Here is a 16562-nt window from a genome sequence, read left to right as displayed (position 1 = left end):
CCGACCCCCTCAGCCCCGGTGGCCGCGGAGGGGGCCGGGGCTGGTCCTGGGAATGGACGCCGGCGGCCCCGCCTCCGCGCCCTAGGGCCTCCTCCTCCTCCTCCTCCGGCGGCGGGGCGGTGGGGCGGCGGGGCGGCGGGGCGGCGGGGCGGAGGGGCCCGGGCCGGGGGCGTGTGGGCCTCCGGGCCCCTCCCTTCCTCCCCTCCTCCGCCCCTCAGCCCCTTCGGGTCTTGGGCCCGGGTCTCTCCAGGGTCCTGATCGCGGCCGAGCGGCCCCAGCGGCGTTGGTCCTCCCGGCGGGGACGGCGAGCCCCACCGGCCCTTCCCGCCCTCCAGCCCCCACACCCACCCCCGGACCAGGGCCCAGCGCCCCCAGACCACGACCCGCTATTTTTTCCGGCCGCCCCGGGCCCCGGCCTCCTCGTCTCCGGCCTCCCCGACCCTCCGGTCTCCCGGCCCCCGGCCCGCCTCCTTCCTGCTTCCCCGGCCCCCGGCCCGCTTCCCTCCGGCCTCCCCGGACCCCTTCCCCCGGGTCTCCCGGCCCCCGGCCCGCTCCCCTCCGGCCTCCCCGGACCCCGACCCCCTTCCCTCCGGTCTCCCGGCCCCCGGCCCGCCTCCTTCCTGCTTCCCCGACCCCCGGCCCGCCTCCCTCGGGCCTCCCCGGGGTCCCGGGTGGAGGAGGGGGCGCCTTCCTAGGGGCATTTCATTGGAAAATTTGGCATCGACGGGAATGGGGTTTCTGGACGTCAACAGCCCCAGCCCCGCACTGTCCCGGTCACTTGCGGAAAGGGAGAGGAGGAGGAGGAGCGGGAGGAGGGCGCCTTGGAGAAACAGCGTGGCGTAGTGGTTAGGGCCCGGACTTGGGAGTCAGAAGGTCAGGGCTTCTAATCCCGGCCCTGCCACTCGTCTGCTCCGAGACCTTAGGCAAGTCACTCCACTTCTCCGACCCTCAGTTCCCTCCTCTGCTAAACGGGGATTAAGATGGCGAGCTCCGTGTGGGACGGGGACTGTGTCCAACCCGTTTATTTTGCATCCACCCCGGCGCTTCGAACAGTGGCCGACACGTAGTAAGCGCTGCACGGTTACTCCAGTTACGATCCCAGCCCCGCAGGAAGGAGAGCGCCTCGGCCCGAGGCCTTCCCTGCCTCGACGCCCCTTCTGCCCACCGCCCTTCCCGGAGGCCAGTCCGTCCCGGCCCACGGCCTCTCCCTCGGGCCAAGGGACCCGTCGGGATCAGTTGGCCTCCCGGGCGGGAAGGAGAGGGGCCCGGCCCGGCCCGGCCGGGCCGCCCCTCACCACGTCTAGATTGGCGGCGCGGGGGACCCATCCTAATGAATCCCGTAAGCCTCGGCGTTTCCCAGGAAATTCCTGGCATTTTTACGGAGTGAATTTCCCAAACCCGGTTGGGTTCTCTCCTCCTTTCTGGCTTCTCCCCGGGAGAACGAGGAGGAGGAGGAGACGGAGGAGGAGGAGGAGGAGGAGGAGGAGGAGAAGGAAGGGCCCCGGGTGGGAGGTCCCCCTGGAGCGGAGCAGCCCGGCCTTGCTGCATTAGCCATCCTGCGGCCTCCCGGCCCCGCACCTCCCCGGGGCCCCGTTCCCGGGGGGACCGACGGCGGGGCCGAGGTGTGAGAGTGTGCGTGTGTGTGAGGGTGCGGGCCCGCCCCCCTCCGCTCCCGTCGGCGGCGCCGGTCCCCCGGCCCTGCGCGCGCCGGGCGGTGCGGGGCTGCGGCGGGGGGAGGGGAGACGGGAGCGGGATCATCTGAGGCCAGAGCCGCTGCCGTGCGCGGGGGGAGGGGGCCAGGGAGAGGAGGAGGAGGAGGACGACGGCGAGGAGGAGGAGGAGGAGGAGGAGGAGAGGGGGGAGGGTCAGACAAGGTGTCTGCCGCCGCTCCGCCCGTCCCCCCGGTTGGCGGTTGGCGGAGGGAACGGGCCCCGACCTATTTGCAGCCCCCCCTTCCCCGGTCCCCGGTCCTCCCCCCCCCTTCCCTCTGCGGAGCGCGCGTGGGGGGGGCCGCCCCCCCTACACATCCACACATCCATCCACACGCACCCGGACGGTCCTGGGGGGGGGGGGGGGGGGTCGGCGGGATGGGGAGGCGCGACGCCGGATGGGGGGAAGGAGGGAGGGAGGGAGAGAGAGAGCGCCGCCTGGCGGGCGGGGGCGGGGTCCGGCGCGGGGGGTCACGTGCCGGGCGCCGTACAGTAGGGGCGGGGGGGGGGGGGGCGCCCCGCTACTGTACTCGGGGAGTCAGTGCCCTGTTACCGGGGTCTTGTGTGTGTCGTCTCTCTCTGTCTCTCCCTCCCTCCTTCCCTCCCTCCCTCCCTTTCCTCCCCCCCCCCCCCGCAGATCTCGCGAGATCGGGCGGCTGGCTGGCCGGCTGCTGGCTGCTGGCGGCGGCGGCTGCTGCTGCTGCTGCTGCTGCTGCTGCTGGCCGCTGGCTGGCTGGGGGCTTGCGGCGGCGGCGGCGGCGGCGGCGGCGGCGGCGGCGGGCGGAGCCGGACCGGGAGCCCCAGCCGGGGGCCGGGGAGGCGGCGGAGCGAGGAAGGCGGCGGCGGCGGCGGGCGGAGCGGCATCATGGCGGACCGAGACAGCGGCAGCGAGCAAGGCGGAGCGGCGCTGGGGTCCGGCGGCTCCCTGGGGCACCCGGGCCCGGGCTCGGGCGGCGGCGGCGGCGGCGGCGGCGGCGGCGGGGGCTCGGGCGGCTCGGGCGGCGCGGCCCCCGGGGGCCTGCAGCACGAGACGCAGGAGCTGGCCTCCAAGCGGGTGGACATCCAGAACAAGCGCTTCTACCTGGACGTCAAGCAGAACGCCAAGGGCCGCTTCCTGAAGATCGCCGAGGTGGGCGCCGGGGGCAACAAGAGCCGGCTGACGCTGTCCATGTCGGTGGCCGTGGAGTTCCGCGACTACCTGGGCGACTTCATCGAGCACTACGCGCAGCTGGGGCCCAGCCAGCCGCCCGACCTGGCCCAGGCGCAGGACGAGCCCCGCCGGGCGCTGAAGAGCGAGTTCCTGGTGCGGGAGAACCGCAAGTACTACATGGATCTCAAGGAGAACCAGCGGGGCCGCTTCCTCCGCATCCGCCAGACGGTCAACCGGGGCCCCGGCCTGGGCTCCACGCAGGGCCAGACCATCGCCCTGCCGGCCCAGGGCCTCATCGAGTTCCGCGACGCCCTGGCCAAGCTCATCGACGACTACGGCGTGGAGGAGGAGCCGGCCGAGCTGCCCGAGGGCACCTCCTTGACTGTGGACAACAAGCGCTTCTTCTTCGACGTGGGCTCCAACAAGTACGGGGTCTTCATGCGGGTCAGCGAGGTCAAGCCCACCTACCGCAACTCCATCACCGTGCCCTACAAGGTGTGGGCCAAGTTCGGCCACACCTTCTGCAAGTACTCGGAGGAGATGAAGAAGATCCAGGAGAAGCAGCGGGAGAAGCGGGCCGCCTGCGAGCAGCAGCAGCTGCAGCAGCAGCAGCAGCAGCAGCTGCAACAGCTGCAGCAGCAGCAGCCGCAGGAGGAGGCGGCGGCGGCGGCCACCTTGCTGCTGCAGGGGGAGGAGGAGGGGGACGAAGATTGATCAAACTCTATTAAAACACACACACACACACACACACACACGCAGAGAGAGGGAAAAAATAAAAAAATAAACTATCCCCCAAAGCGACGGAAAACAGAATTCAAAACCTAAAATGAGGAAAAAAAAAAAAAACAACCCCCACCCCCACCCCCCCCACCCCCCAGACGCGCGCACACACACCAAACGACAACAGACAAAACCAACCACCGAAACCCCAACAAACTCCGAGGGAGCGCAACCCAGCCACCCACCCACCCTGAACCTCCACCGACCGACAGCTCCTCTTCTTCTTCTTCTTTGACTCGCTCACCCATCGCTGGATGTCGTCCACCTTAACCACCGTATCACACAGTAAGCGGCTGCTAAAAACAACAACAACAACAACAACAAAAACAAAAAAAAACAAAAAAAAAAACGACAAAAAAAACCACGACAAAAAAACCACGACAAAAAAAAAAACCGACAACAAAAGTAATAACGTTATATATATATGAACTGTGTTTCCTACTTGATTAAAAGATATAAAGAACTGAGTGTTTATTTCCCTAATTAACCAAGAACTTTTGTACACGTTTAAGCTATTATTATTAAAAAAAAAAAAGTGTTTGCAAAAATGGTCGAGATTATAATATTGCTGAATTATATAAAAAGAAAAAGTCCTTTTCATGTTGAGCTAACATTTGACTTTAGCACAAAAAAGAGATATTTTAGAACACGTAAAAATAATATTTTTAGTTTTTTCTTCTCATTTTGTTACCAAATTTCCAACCTTACACGGAGGTTATTCTAGTATATTTGACACCCTATATACCTGTGATTAGAGATGTGTATATATATGAGGGCGAGGCATGCTGTGTGTCTGAGCTTTGTCTAAATGTTATGCAGAAGTTTGTAGAGTTCAAGGTACGTAGGTTTAATTCATGCAAGGTAAACAATAAGTGCTCTCTTTTATACGATATGCATTGCATCTGGACCTTAAACATATAAAAAAAATGGTCAGTGAAACTTCTGTGAACATGAAGAAAATTATTAAAAAAGGCATTTAAATGAAATCCGCCAAGTTGTGATTTTTACGGTTGGAACCAAAGTTAATTCAGATAGCAGAGAAGCAGATGAGAGAATCACCTCCCAGGCTAGGTCTTTTTTTTTTTTTGCTTTTTTTTCTTTTCCCTGCACCTGTCTGGTTTACAACTGAGTAGGCGTACTGTCATTATTGTGTATATGAGATGTACTTGTATTGTTCATGATATCTATTTTTTTTTTCTTTTTTAAAAAAATTCTGTGTAGAAAAGACTTAAAGTTACCTATCTGACGTGCGGGCCGTTCCCCGGTCAGGCTGTATCTGGAGAACGGGGAGGGAGCGGGCACGTGCGTGTGCGTGCGGGTGTGTACAGCCCCTCGGCCCGTGCGCCTGCGTTGCGCGTGTTGCCCGCACGCCGGCGGTCACCGGCTCCCCAGATTGTAAGGGGCGGCCGTCCGATTTCCACCGGGGCTCCTTCCCTTTGGTTAGACCCGTGCGGTGCCCACGATGGTAGCGCGAGCCGGCCGAGCCGTGGATTTTGAGTTTCATGTAAAGGCGAAAGCCAGGTGGGTGCCCGGAGCTGTGGCGCTAGCTGCGACTGGCCGTGTTCTCGTCTCAGTGTGTCTGTGACCACCCCCTTAACCACCCCCCCAGCCCCGTAACCCTTCCGATGTACCTGCCTTCCAGCGAAAGTAGCGTTCTGGTTTACTCGTATGCCAGGCGGAGGGTATGGAAAAGGCAGAACTCGAGAAAGGCGCCGACTGGGCCCTTGCGTTCTCCAGATTGAAATGATGTGTACCTGTAGATGACGATGACGATTATCGGTTGTTGGTTTTTTGGTTGTTTTTTTTTTTTTGGCAGGTTTTCTTTTAAAGACGTTTGTGTGCTTTTAATTGACGACTAACTTCTTGCTGCTGTATAGTAAAATATTAATATATTTTTATCATTAAACTGCTGCATGACTATCATCATGATGAGTGAAGAGAAAATGTTATATATATAAATATATATATATATATAAAAAGATGCCTTAAACAGTATGTTGTTGTTGGGAATTCTGTCGAAAGCATTGAAGGAAAATGAGAATCTTGTCCGACTCAAAGTCTGGGGATGAAATCGTATGTCTCTTGACCAACCTAACCGCGTAGATCTGAACTGCTGTATTTCGAAGGCACAGACCTATAGCAACAGAATGGAATCTGTGCTCTTTTATCGATTGTTAATGCGTTGGCCTAAGAAGGTGAAAAAGTTTGTCTCTTTTGAAGGATTGACCTTTTTTTCCTCCACCTGTTCTTTGGTTTTGTTTTCCTATGCTTGAAAATTTCTGGTTGCGTGTTTTGGCGGCGGGGTGAGGGGTGTGTGTCGGGCGGGGGGGTGCGGTTGGGGGCTGGGGGGGTTGGGTCGTTGGGAGTTTTTTTTGTTGTTTTTTGGACATCTACTGTACATGTTGAATAACGTAAAGCTATTTTCATTGTTCCCTCCCCTTGTCCTCTTAGAACAAGTTTGCTTTCATTATCCGTGCGGTGTTAAATTTAAGGTGACCGACAGTACGAGAGTTGGGAGTTTCTTTTCTTTGCGAATCACTGGAAATGATGAAATGGCTTTTTTTTTTTTCCCCTTCCCCCTTCAGGGTGCGTGTTTTCCCATCCAAATAGTAGAATGAAGCTTTTGCAGTGCATACTGTGCCATTCAGAATGCCTTTCAGCTGCATGTAGACATTGATTACCTGCTCTCTTTCGTTTCAAGTTTCGTTGAGCAGTTTTGTTGACTACTTCAAGTGGGATACGGGATGGACTGCCTTCCCTATGCCGTTGTTAGTGAGGGAAGTGGACCGCTCTGATTTTGTTTCTGGTGTACCGTAGTTCGTTGTTGTTATTGTCGACGTCGCCGGTGGTGTTCTCCTTCAAGTTCAGCGTTACGCTGCAGGTCGTTGGCGTACCTTTAGGTCAGTGTGGTTACGATCTCCAGCAATAAGTAGTGGGAGTCAACGAGGGAGAAAAAAGCCAGCAGACTTAGGCCAAGTGTCCTTCTCGTACCGTAGAATGGTCAGAGAGGTTCCCTCCCGAGGTTTGCTCTGGCTTAGAGAGTTGAGGTTCTCTTGGAGGTAATCCGGCCGGCCCATGCAGCTGCCTTGAGGGCTCTGTCGTTCCCTTTACGCAGTTATTGCAGTTGAACACAATCTCAGCAAGGTGTCGTGAGCAGTTTGTATTCAATGGGCAGGGTGTGTGGTTTTTGAGTTGGTGGGGTGGGGTGGGGGGCTGTTGGGTTTTTGGAGGGGCGGCTTTTTTCTTTCAACCCACGGATAGAGACGTTAGGAGTGGAGCGGTGTTCACGAGAAAGACTAAATGACTGTCAAGATGCCCTTCCCGTATCTCCCGTGCCCCGAGGTGGCTCGGTACTTTACCCAGGACCTATAGCTCAGTGTCTGGCGTGTCCCTGGGGGTTTGTTTGGGGCATGTTTTTATTTGACTAGTTGGTCAGCCTCGTTTATGCTGAAACAATAAAGGAGATGGGATAGTCGACCTTACCTGTTGTTCTCAGAAGACTGTGTGATCAAACGTGACCACCACCCCCCTGTCTCACCCCCCCTCCACACACACACAAACAACTCAGTTCTCGACAAGCATGCCTTAGTTTCCTCGATTAATCTGCTTTGTTGTAAAGGTCTAAAGTGCTTGGTCAAACTACTTCACTTTATTTGCCTAACTGTAAAAGAAAACTTGAAATTCATTGCAATACTGGCCTTCTTTAAAGCGAGAGACACTGTCAAGTCATTTCTAACCCAGAGGTTAATCCCCGGATTTTAAATGTCCATTTTTCTTCTCCTCCTGCCACTGAAGGAAAATATATATATATATATATATATATATATATATATATATATATATGCATATATATATATCTATACACACACACACATATATGTATCTGGCTACAGCCCCTGTTCATTTGTGCCTCCCGTTTGATCACGCTGATGCTACTAGAAGCAGGCATCCGTAGAAGCAGCCGTAGAGGGAGCTAAAGTTAACTAGAACAGGATCGAAGTCTTTGTGTGTTGCCTTTGACAACAAAGGAAGTTCATAAGAAAAGCCATATTGGCTTGTGCTCTCTAAGATTAGGGTTAGTGGGCCAGAGACTCTGTACCCGGTGGAAAGAAGGAGGTGCGGAAAGAACTGTGGGGCAGTGGAGTTCTGTCTCGTAGGTAGCCGTGAAAGTCAGAACCAAAAACAACCGCAACAACAACAACCACAAAAAATCATGATAATGAAAAAACTTGATAGAGTCACTTTCGGGTTGTCCCCTCACTAGGGTGGAGATTGGGCTCAGAGCTTGAGGCGGAGCAAAACGTGCTATTAGATTGTCTCACTGGCGGGGCCGGGGGAAGGAGTGGAGATATGTGTGTGTCTGTGTGTGTGTCTGTGTGCACATGTGTGTGTGTGTGTGTGTGTGTTTGTGTGTGCGTGTACATGCCGAAAGAGGCCCGGAGAGGAGGTTCACTCTCTCCTGTCTGATCTTTCAGGTAACGAAGAGGGCTGCTAATCACTTTAACCCCTGCCTAGAGCAGACCGATATTTTCATTTGGGAGCAAGTGTGTCGTTGCCTTTCAGAATAGCACTGTAGCAAACCTCTGACAATTAGCTGGAGCGCAACCTTTATCCTTTTCAAACTATGCAAACTCTTAAGTAAGAGTAAATTAGATTCACTTAAAGGTAGTTGATGCTCTTTTGCAATCGGATGGCGTTCAGGACCCTAACCCGAGCGTGTACCAACTGTTGGGCTCAGAATTTCGTGTGTTAACAGCGAACTCTAACCTGGCTATCTCTTCTGATATTGTGTAACGGGGAGGGGGGAGGATTGCCTCTCACCTTCTTGAAGAGCGAGGGATTAAGGATTTTTATACTTGTTTTTCATCAAATTTTAATATTTTTGTCAACATTTTTAGGTATTTAATTTGTAAAACAGACTTTGCTTTGTATTGGGCGTACAGAAAAGAGGGGATTGATTTAAGCTTTTTGAAGCCGAGCGATCAAGTGCATTTGTAATAAAAGTCAATGGATCTCTATCAGTCGTACTCACTGTTTTCATTTCTTGGACCTACGGATTTCAGCGATGCCGCAACTTCTCGGCTGAACTTGAGTGGCGGGGAAGGGAATCTGCCGAGGGGCTGGGAAGATCAGGACAGCTTCTACGAGAGAGGAGCAGGCCCCCCCCCCCCCGAACGTCCCCCCCACCCCGTGCTTTTCCCCAGTATTTCCCCTCACCCCACCCCGATACTTGAGATCCGTGGGGCTTTCCCGTTCCTCGGACTTCCCTTGCCCGTTCAAACTCTCCCAATGAACAGGTTCTTCTTTAAACGCCTTGCGCGTGCCGTACTCTCCCAAGCGTTTAGAACAGTGCTTCTTTGCAAGCGCTCAAAAAATACGATCAAATGAAGACAGCCCTGGTGACCCATCCTGGCCAGAATCGTTGTTCTTTCCCTTGGGTTCTCTCCTCCTTATAGTCTGACACCTCCCCCCTAAAATGACCTGCCCTAGGTATTTTGTTTTTCCAAGTGGTCCAGAAAGACTTCGGATTGTGTGTCTTACCAACTGGGCTGTAGTGGATTCTCCCGAGTGCTCAGTACAGGGCTCTGAACAGCGTAAGCGCTCAGTCAGTACGCTCGGAGGAGGTGTAAAATCCCTCCCTGGCCCGAGAATTCATTTCCTATTTTCCTAGATGAGCCCGTACGTGTTTCCCCTCCACCCGCAGTTAGAAAGACCGTCCCAAGCCTCATGGCGCCTTTCCTCCACGGCCTGGAACGGATGCCACATCCTGCCGATCGTGTCTGAGGGCACTCCGTCAAGGGCAGACATTCTCAGGAACCTGGGCTTTTGACCTTGGATTTTGTAACCTGGTTTGGGGCTGCAATTTGGGCTCTGCCCAGTTTGGACGAGTGGTTGTTTATGGGAGTTGTCGGACTCCGCTGGAGCAGGTTTCCATAGGCGAAAAGAGCCCTTCCCAGCTGCAAAGAATTGTTTGGGGTTCTTAGGTTTTTGTTTTAAATGGTGTTGGTCTAGCCCTCGCTCTGTGCCGGGCGCTGTACTAAAGCCCTGGGGGAAAATATAAGGTGATGAGGTGGGACGCGGTCCCTGTCCCACATGGGGTTCACAGTTTTTGTCCCCATTTTACAGGTGAGGTGATTGAATCCGAGAGGAGGTGAAATGACTTGCCCCGGGTCACACAGCAGACAGATGGCGGAGCCGGGATTAGAACCCAGGTCCTCCCGACTCCCAGGCCCGGGCTTATCTACTGGACCGTGCTGCTTCTGTCTTGGTGGCGGCAGGATTGTTGGTGGACTAAAGCGAGAATTGGATAGAGCCATTTCTACGGAGTTTTCTGTTTGAGGGATGTTGTGTGGTTGAAGAATCACATTTCGCGAAGAAAACAAGAAATCCTTTAGTGTTCCCTTCACCTCTTTGCACTTTGTTTGAAACTCTGCATGTCACCCAGCATAGACAGGGAAACTCGATTGGTCACTTCTGGTAGCCTTCCCCGCTCTCATTCAGTCATATTGATCTCGGGACTGCAACGCAAAACGTTTGACCTGGGTCGAAAAGTCTAATTTTTAAAAAAAAAATTTTTTCTTGTTCCGTAAGCATCCAGTTGTTAGAACTTAAAGCGGAAGCCAAATTTGAGATCCGGGCCACCTGACCAGAACACTTACTTGTCGACCTCGTGGCTCAACAGATACCACCGTGATTATTATTGTGGCTCAGACCAGCTGAGATGAAGCTCAAAAAAATTTCTCTGTGTTTCTGGCATACTTACGGTACTTCAGCGATCACTGTGTGCCAAGCACTGGTCTAAGCGCTGAGGTAGATACAGGTTAATCGGATTGGGCACAGCCCCACATGGAGGGTCCCAGTCTTAATCCCCATTTTACAGAGGAAACAACAAGGTCACACAGCAGATGAGTGGCAGAGCCGGGATTAGAACCCAGGTCCTCTCCCTGGCCCTCGCTCATTTCCGGAAGCCCCACGCTGTTTCTATTTAGAGAGCGCCCTGGGGTGTTTGTGATTTTCAAAAGAAGCTCCCATCTTCTGCCTTGATGAAAACGTGACTGATACCAGGGGAGGAAATGTGACCCCGTCGGGGACAGCATAAGTTGCTTCCTAATGGCTGGAGTTTTGCCTCTAGGTCTCTGCGGTGGTTTTCAAAACCGAGCCGTCAGTCTTCCTGTTTGAGCACGTACTGTGTGCAGAGCACTGCATTAAGCATTTTGGAGAATAGGGTAGAGTTAGTAGACGCGATCCCTGTCCTCGAGGAGGTTACGCGGGGTAGGGGTGAAGGGGGGCAAGATGACCCCTGTTACCGGGGTCACGAGAAGGAGAACTTGTGCACCAGCACTTGGGTCCTGATTTGGGTGAGATTAGAACAATAATACCCAGTCAGTCCGGCCTGGTTTTCCAGTTTGAGACAGTCAGAGCCCCGGACGATTCCAGCGTTTAGGATTAGGCCTGAGTTGTAATGGAACTTCATTGTTACGGGGGGTGGGGGGCGGTGGATTTTGAGAAAATACAGAAATATGCTTCCTATCTGTGTGGGTTCTGCCAGAGGAGATTAGAACAGATGGGCAAATGGCCTCGCTTAGTACAGTACTCTGCGTGCAGTAAATGCTCAATAAATACGATCGATTGATTCTTAAAGCCCATTCCTGGGCTGGCCTCCCTGGCTGTCTCAGCCAGTGGGATTGGCGGTTGGGCTGTGGTGAGAAAATACCCCCTCCCACTCCAGGGTGTCTTTGGGGCTCCCACGGCTAAAAGGGCAGAAGCTTGGGCTAGGCTGGCACCTCGGGGGTGGGGGGGAAGGGGACAGTCGTCCATTCAGTTTCTTTACATTTGTAAACTGGGAGGTGTGAAATTGGAAAGCATAAGTATGTGTGTTTCAGGAAAGTCCCTGGGACCTGTGGGTGATGGGAGGAAAACCGGGAAGTGAGCGAAGGGGGTGATTCGAGGGAGAAGGACCTTAGGCTTTGGGGGATGGGAAGTGGTCCGGGGAAGACGCGTGGTTGGAAGGGAGAGACGAGGAGGTAGAAAGAGGCCGATGGGCAGTTTAGGTGAGTGTAGGGGAATCATTGGTCACGGCCCCCTCGAGGTGGTCCAAGCCAAAGCCGGTGGAATGGATACCTGATTGGTTCGGGGAATTCCCGTGATCCTCCTGGTGGTGCCGCCCACACAGTCTTACATCTGGGGCTCCAGTCTAGCTACTCCTCCATGGAATTCCATGTCCATATATGTAATTGATTCCTATTAATGTCTGCCTCTCCCTCTAGACTGTAAGCTCGCTGACGGCAGGGAGCGTGCCATCCTAACTCTGTTACATTGTACTCTCCCAAGCGCTTAGTACTGTGCCCTGCACACAGAAAGCATGCAATAAATACGATTGATTGAATTCCATGATAATATCATTCTCCATTGGCCTAAAGGGAAGGGGGCGTGATTAGATCATTTCAGGCTTTTTCAATCTTTGAGCTTCTAGAATCAAGCATCAGAAATAGAGTACTGGGGGAAGGTCCTATGGGTTTTTGTTTTGTTTTGTTTTTTTCCTCTAGCCTTTTCAGAGAGGTTCTTTGAGTCAGATGGCAGTTTAAAGTCTTCGAGACCTGCAGGACTTTGCTTTTGGGGAAATTCTGCAAATCAAGATAGGGCCTTAGTCCTGGTTGATGGCTTCCCTCTGGGCCAACTGAAATGGTAGCTCCACGTTGAGTCTTCGCACATTCTGGGGCACTCGGTGAGAAGGAGCTTTCTCTGGTAGGAATGAGCAAGCGTGGGCTCTGCTGTCTCTCCATCTCATCTTTGTAGTCGCTCTGGTGTAGCGCTCTCTCTCTGCTGGGTGGCTAAGCCAGCGTGGGCTGAGAGGCGTTAAGCACTTTATGGACTCTTGTTGGACTCCTGCAACTTTCTGGCCTCTTTCGGTAGAGCAGAAACAGCGTTGAAACGTGTCCCCCTCTCCGAATAGTGTTTGGTGTCGAACTTACTTGGTATAATTTTGCGAAATGATTGTAATAAACTCAACGAGGTAGACATAACGTAAGTCAGTTCCCTCTAAAAGTAAAATCAAATCTAGGCGCATGGTCATTTTTACCAGCAGGTTTCAAATTTAGGACTTTACTGGTCCCTTCTCTGAAAATTCCGGGCCTGTCATGTTTTAAAGAAGCAATCAACTGTGACCTCTTGCCGACCATTTTGGTAGCTAGAAGGGAGGAATAATTATTAAGCAAATAATGTCAAGTACGCGGACAATAGGGCTTCTTTCACGGTAGCTTATTTTCTAACGTTGGCACACGGTCTCAGTGTGATTTGCAAACTTGACATTGAGTCGGATTCGGAAGCTAGAGTAGTCACAGACTAGAATTTGTTATAGTCAGCCCGGGGTTGGGTAAAGCGGCCCCTCAGTTTAACATTTGTGCGAGAAAAGGAGAGCGGTCGTCCTTGCTGGCATTAACTAGCAGGGTTGGAAATGACTAGGGGAGTCGAGGCTCTCGGTCTTCCTGGAGTTTTATGCGCGGCAGTAAGTGATAGCAGCTGCCAGGGTAGAGTTACCGCCTGCACTGGTTTGGATGCATAATTCCGCCCCGGCGGAATCATGCAAGCGGGGGGCGAGGGCGGGGACCGGGGGCGGAGGGGGGTCGAATTTAGTTTCCACAAGTGCCCCGCCGGACTTTACACTCACCTCTGAACACCAAAACTGGCTGGCCACTTTCACTTTTATTTCCAATCACTTTCAATTCCTCGGTCCCTGAGCAGAATTCTGGACCCGGTTCGTTTTGCCTCCTCGAGTGCCATCAGACCTGTTTGGCAAAGGGTCAGGAAAATAGTCAGTGTCGGTGGTGTACGGTGAGGGCGCCTTTAATCCGGGGGGGCCCAACGGCCCCTCTGGGCTCCCGGGACGCAGTTTTCGACGCTGCTTTGTCACCGTGCAGGGCCGAAGTTTGGGATGGGAAAGAGAAAATGAGATGGCGGTGACTAAGAGCCGGGTGCCAGAGTTTTCTCTTTCTGGCCCCCGCTGCCAGGGAGGAAAACCTGGCCCCTTCGGATTTGGATGGGTTGAGGGATGAGTCCTGCTCTCTCACTGGATCAGTGGGGAACTTTCATGAGTGTGATCAGGACTTTCTCCACGGGTCTGCCTGGTGGTGGGGATTTTAGGAAGGAGTAAGGCCTAAACTGCATTGCTGGGCAAATGAGTAGCAGTCCCTTAGGAATTCTCTGGCAGCTTTCGGGAGGCTTAGGAGAGACCTGGAATTTGATTTTCCCCTTTTCTTGGAGGGTGCGAAAGTTCAAACCCCGTGGAACTGCTTGGGCCCAAGGGGTGGTAAATATACCCCCATCCCCACTCCGGCCTGGTTCCTGACACTTGGCTGAGCTCCTTGAGGATCGGGATCATGTCTAGCGCCTGTTTGTTTTGACCCCTCCCAAGCACGTCTGGCACCTCTATTATATATTATACTCTGCCAAGCGCTTCGTCCAGTGCTCAATAAATACCATTGATTGTTGGATTGACATTTCTGCCAGGCTGTTCCCCGCCACCCCGCCGCAAGCCCAAACCCACGTGGTGCGAGTGTTCCAAAGAGGGGAGAATCAAACTCCGGCATTTTCGGCCCCAGGCAGTTTGTACCAAAAAAACGTTCGCTCTAGAAAGAAAAGAAAAGTTTTCAAGAAGCCCAGCCGGTGTGGGTGAGCCGGTGCTCGAGAGCATCTGCAAACTCGATCCCCAGGTTCTTGTCAGGAAAGCTGAATGAGGAATTTCTGCCTAAATGATTTTTATAAAGCTATTTATATAACGGTTGGTTTCTGCTCTCTTTTCCACAGCTTTTTAAGCACATTATGCTTAAAAGCAACGAGCGAGCGGCCTGCCTTCAAATCTGGTTGATTGGGGGCATTTTTTGAGTGAGTGATTTTGGGCAGTTGGCGGTGGGGAGGAGACAGAGGGAGATGAGTCTGCCTGTAGGCATGCGGAGTAGTCCCTAGTGTGATTCTGCTAGTCATTCTAGACCTAAGTGTGCAACTATTGTTGAAGATGCAATATTGTTTGTGTAAAAAAAAATAATAATCTGGGCAACCTGTGTGTGTGTGTGTGAGTGTGAGTGTTTTGTGAGTTGATTACTGCCCCAGAACTTTGTATCTCTTTAATTTTGGTCAGGAAAGTTTTAACTTCCATTGTTCAGATTTTAGATTTGTGTTCTTGTCTTGTGGAACCGTGCCAGGGAGTGGTCTGAATACGGACCGATGATTAAAACGCAGTATTTTGGGAAATAAAGCTAACAGGTATCTTCGCCTCTTAGAGAATGAATCCATGTAAACAAAAAGTACACTCAGTGGCGGTGGACGTTTCAGAGTTCTGACTTCTAAGGCGTGAGCCACCAAGTTCTTCACTTGTCGGACTAAAGGCTGGAAATTTATCGGAGAAGGGTCAGGGGCAGAATTCTACTCACGTGGATTTCTTTCAAGAAAGCGGGTCGGTTTGGGTCTCCGAGGCACCTTCTGAGCCATCTCAGCTGCCCAACTAAGAGAAATTGAGAAAGTGATTTTTTGGGGTGGGTTTTTTTTTTTTTTTTCCCTCTTAATGGAGTGAACGTTACAATTTCAGAATATCTTTCCTCTGCTCCATCTTAGTTCTAGAATTCGAACATCTCTTTCCCAAACTTGAGTAAGGGGAGAAGGACTGAATTTGGGGGCCGTTTTTAAGGACCGCCCCCCTCCCCGCCCCCAGCTCTGGACCCCAAGATCCAGTTGAACTCTTTATTGAGAGGGAATGGAAACCGGAAAACCACATTGATTTCTCCACATAAATGAGGATTTACCCGTCTGTCTTGTGTTTCGTGGTGTGTGCTGTTGATGGCTTTTACCCGTCGGCGGGCTCCTGAAACCAGAAGCCTAAACATTCCTTTAGTGTCAACCAGTGGATAGTTACTTCTCCTCCCTTAGGTGAAAACATAGGTAGTTTTAAATATCCAAATATCTTTCCCCTTTGTTTCTCGACTTGTTCCAAATCTGTAGGTCATGCAAATAGGCATCCGGCAGCATAGACGCCTGACAAATTGTCTCTTGGGAGTTGAAGCTTTGTAGAAACAGTACTTTGAGTCTAATCTACACTACTCTATTGTGTGTAATGGTTTTATTACAGAATTTTGGTGCATGTCTTTGGGCTTATTCAAAAGTGTACAATAGGAAAGTATATTTCCTTTCGTAGAAAGGAGATTTTTTTTTCTACTTTGCAAAGTGTGAGTACAGAGATCTTCTACTATGGGAAGATTAACCACGTACTGAACTACTGAGGAGTATATATTTTTACGTATATAGAAGGAACCTATATAGAACAGCGTTCGGAGCCTAAATTCTATATAGACGCAACATTCAAGACGCTAAACGGACTCTGTCAGGTAGAGTGAGCAGAGAAAACCCACAGAGCCGGAAGGAACCTTGAGAGAGGTCATCTGGTCCAGCCCCCTGCCTCCAGGCGGGGGAATGACTAAACCGTTCAGGGTAGACACGACTGCCCGTTCTCGTAAGATCTCTTGGGGCGGAGACCCTGTGTCTCGGTCCTCGCAATGGCTTCCAAATTGCAGCCTACACAGAAATGTCGTCACCGACTCCTCCTAGACCCACCGAACGGTTTATCCCGTCGCGTAAATGTCCTCCCGCGGTGTCTGCCGCCCAAACACGACAGCTCGGGGATAGCACGTAGAGGAGTCAAAGACCAGACTTAAGCAGATCGGCCTGGTTTGCCGAGCCAGCCCCAGCGAGGCCCCGCGCGTTCCGGAAACCAGACGGCAACTTAACCCGCCCCGGGCCAGGAAGATTCGCATTTGGGGGAACGGTCTCTCGCCCCGACGGTGCCGTCGGAGGAGAAACGGCGCTGGCCTCTAACTTGTGCCCAGCCACCGGCTGATTTCCCCTGAGATTCCCCCTCCCCCGAGTCCAGAGTCGCC

General features: G+C 53.0%; 1 protein-coding gene across 1 annotated transcript; it reads left to right on the top strand.

The window, feature by feature from the left end:
* Positions 1 to 2536: 2536 nt before the first annotated feature.
* On the top strand, positions 2537 to 4625 carry PURA (purine rich element binding protein A). Its single transcript, XM_001507146.4, has one exon. The coding sequence runs from the start codon at positions 2575 to 2577 to the stop codon at positions 3571 to 3573; it is 999 nt and encodes a 332-aa protein (XP_001507196.3). The 5' UTR covers positions 2537 to 2574; the 3' UTR covers positions 3574 to 4625.
* Positions 4626 to 16562: the final 11937 nt, after the last annotated feature.

The sequence above is a fragment of the Ornithorhynchus anatinus genome, chromosome X2 (assembly GCF_004115215.2).
Source record: "Ornithorhynchus anatinus isolate Pmale09 chromosome X2, mOrnAna1.pri.v4, whole genome shotgun sequence".
In the NCBI taxonomy this organism is placed as follows: Eukaryota; Metazoa; Chordata; class Mammalia; order Monotremata; family Ornithorhynchidae; genus Ornithorhynchus; species Ornithorhynchus anatinus.
The sequence above is the reverse complement of the archived record's forward strand: the minus strand, read 5'-3'. Positions and strand labels throughout refer to the sequence as shown.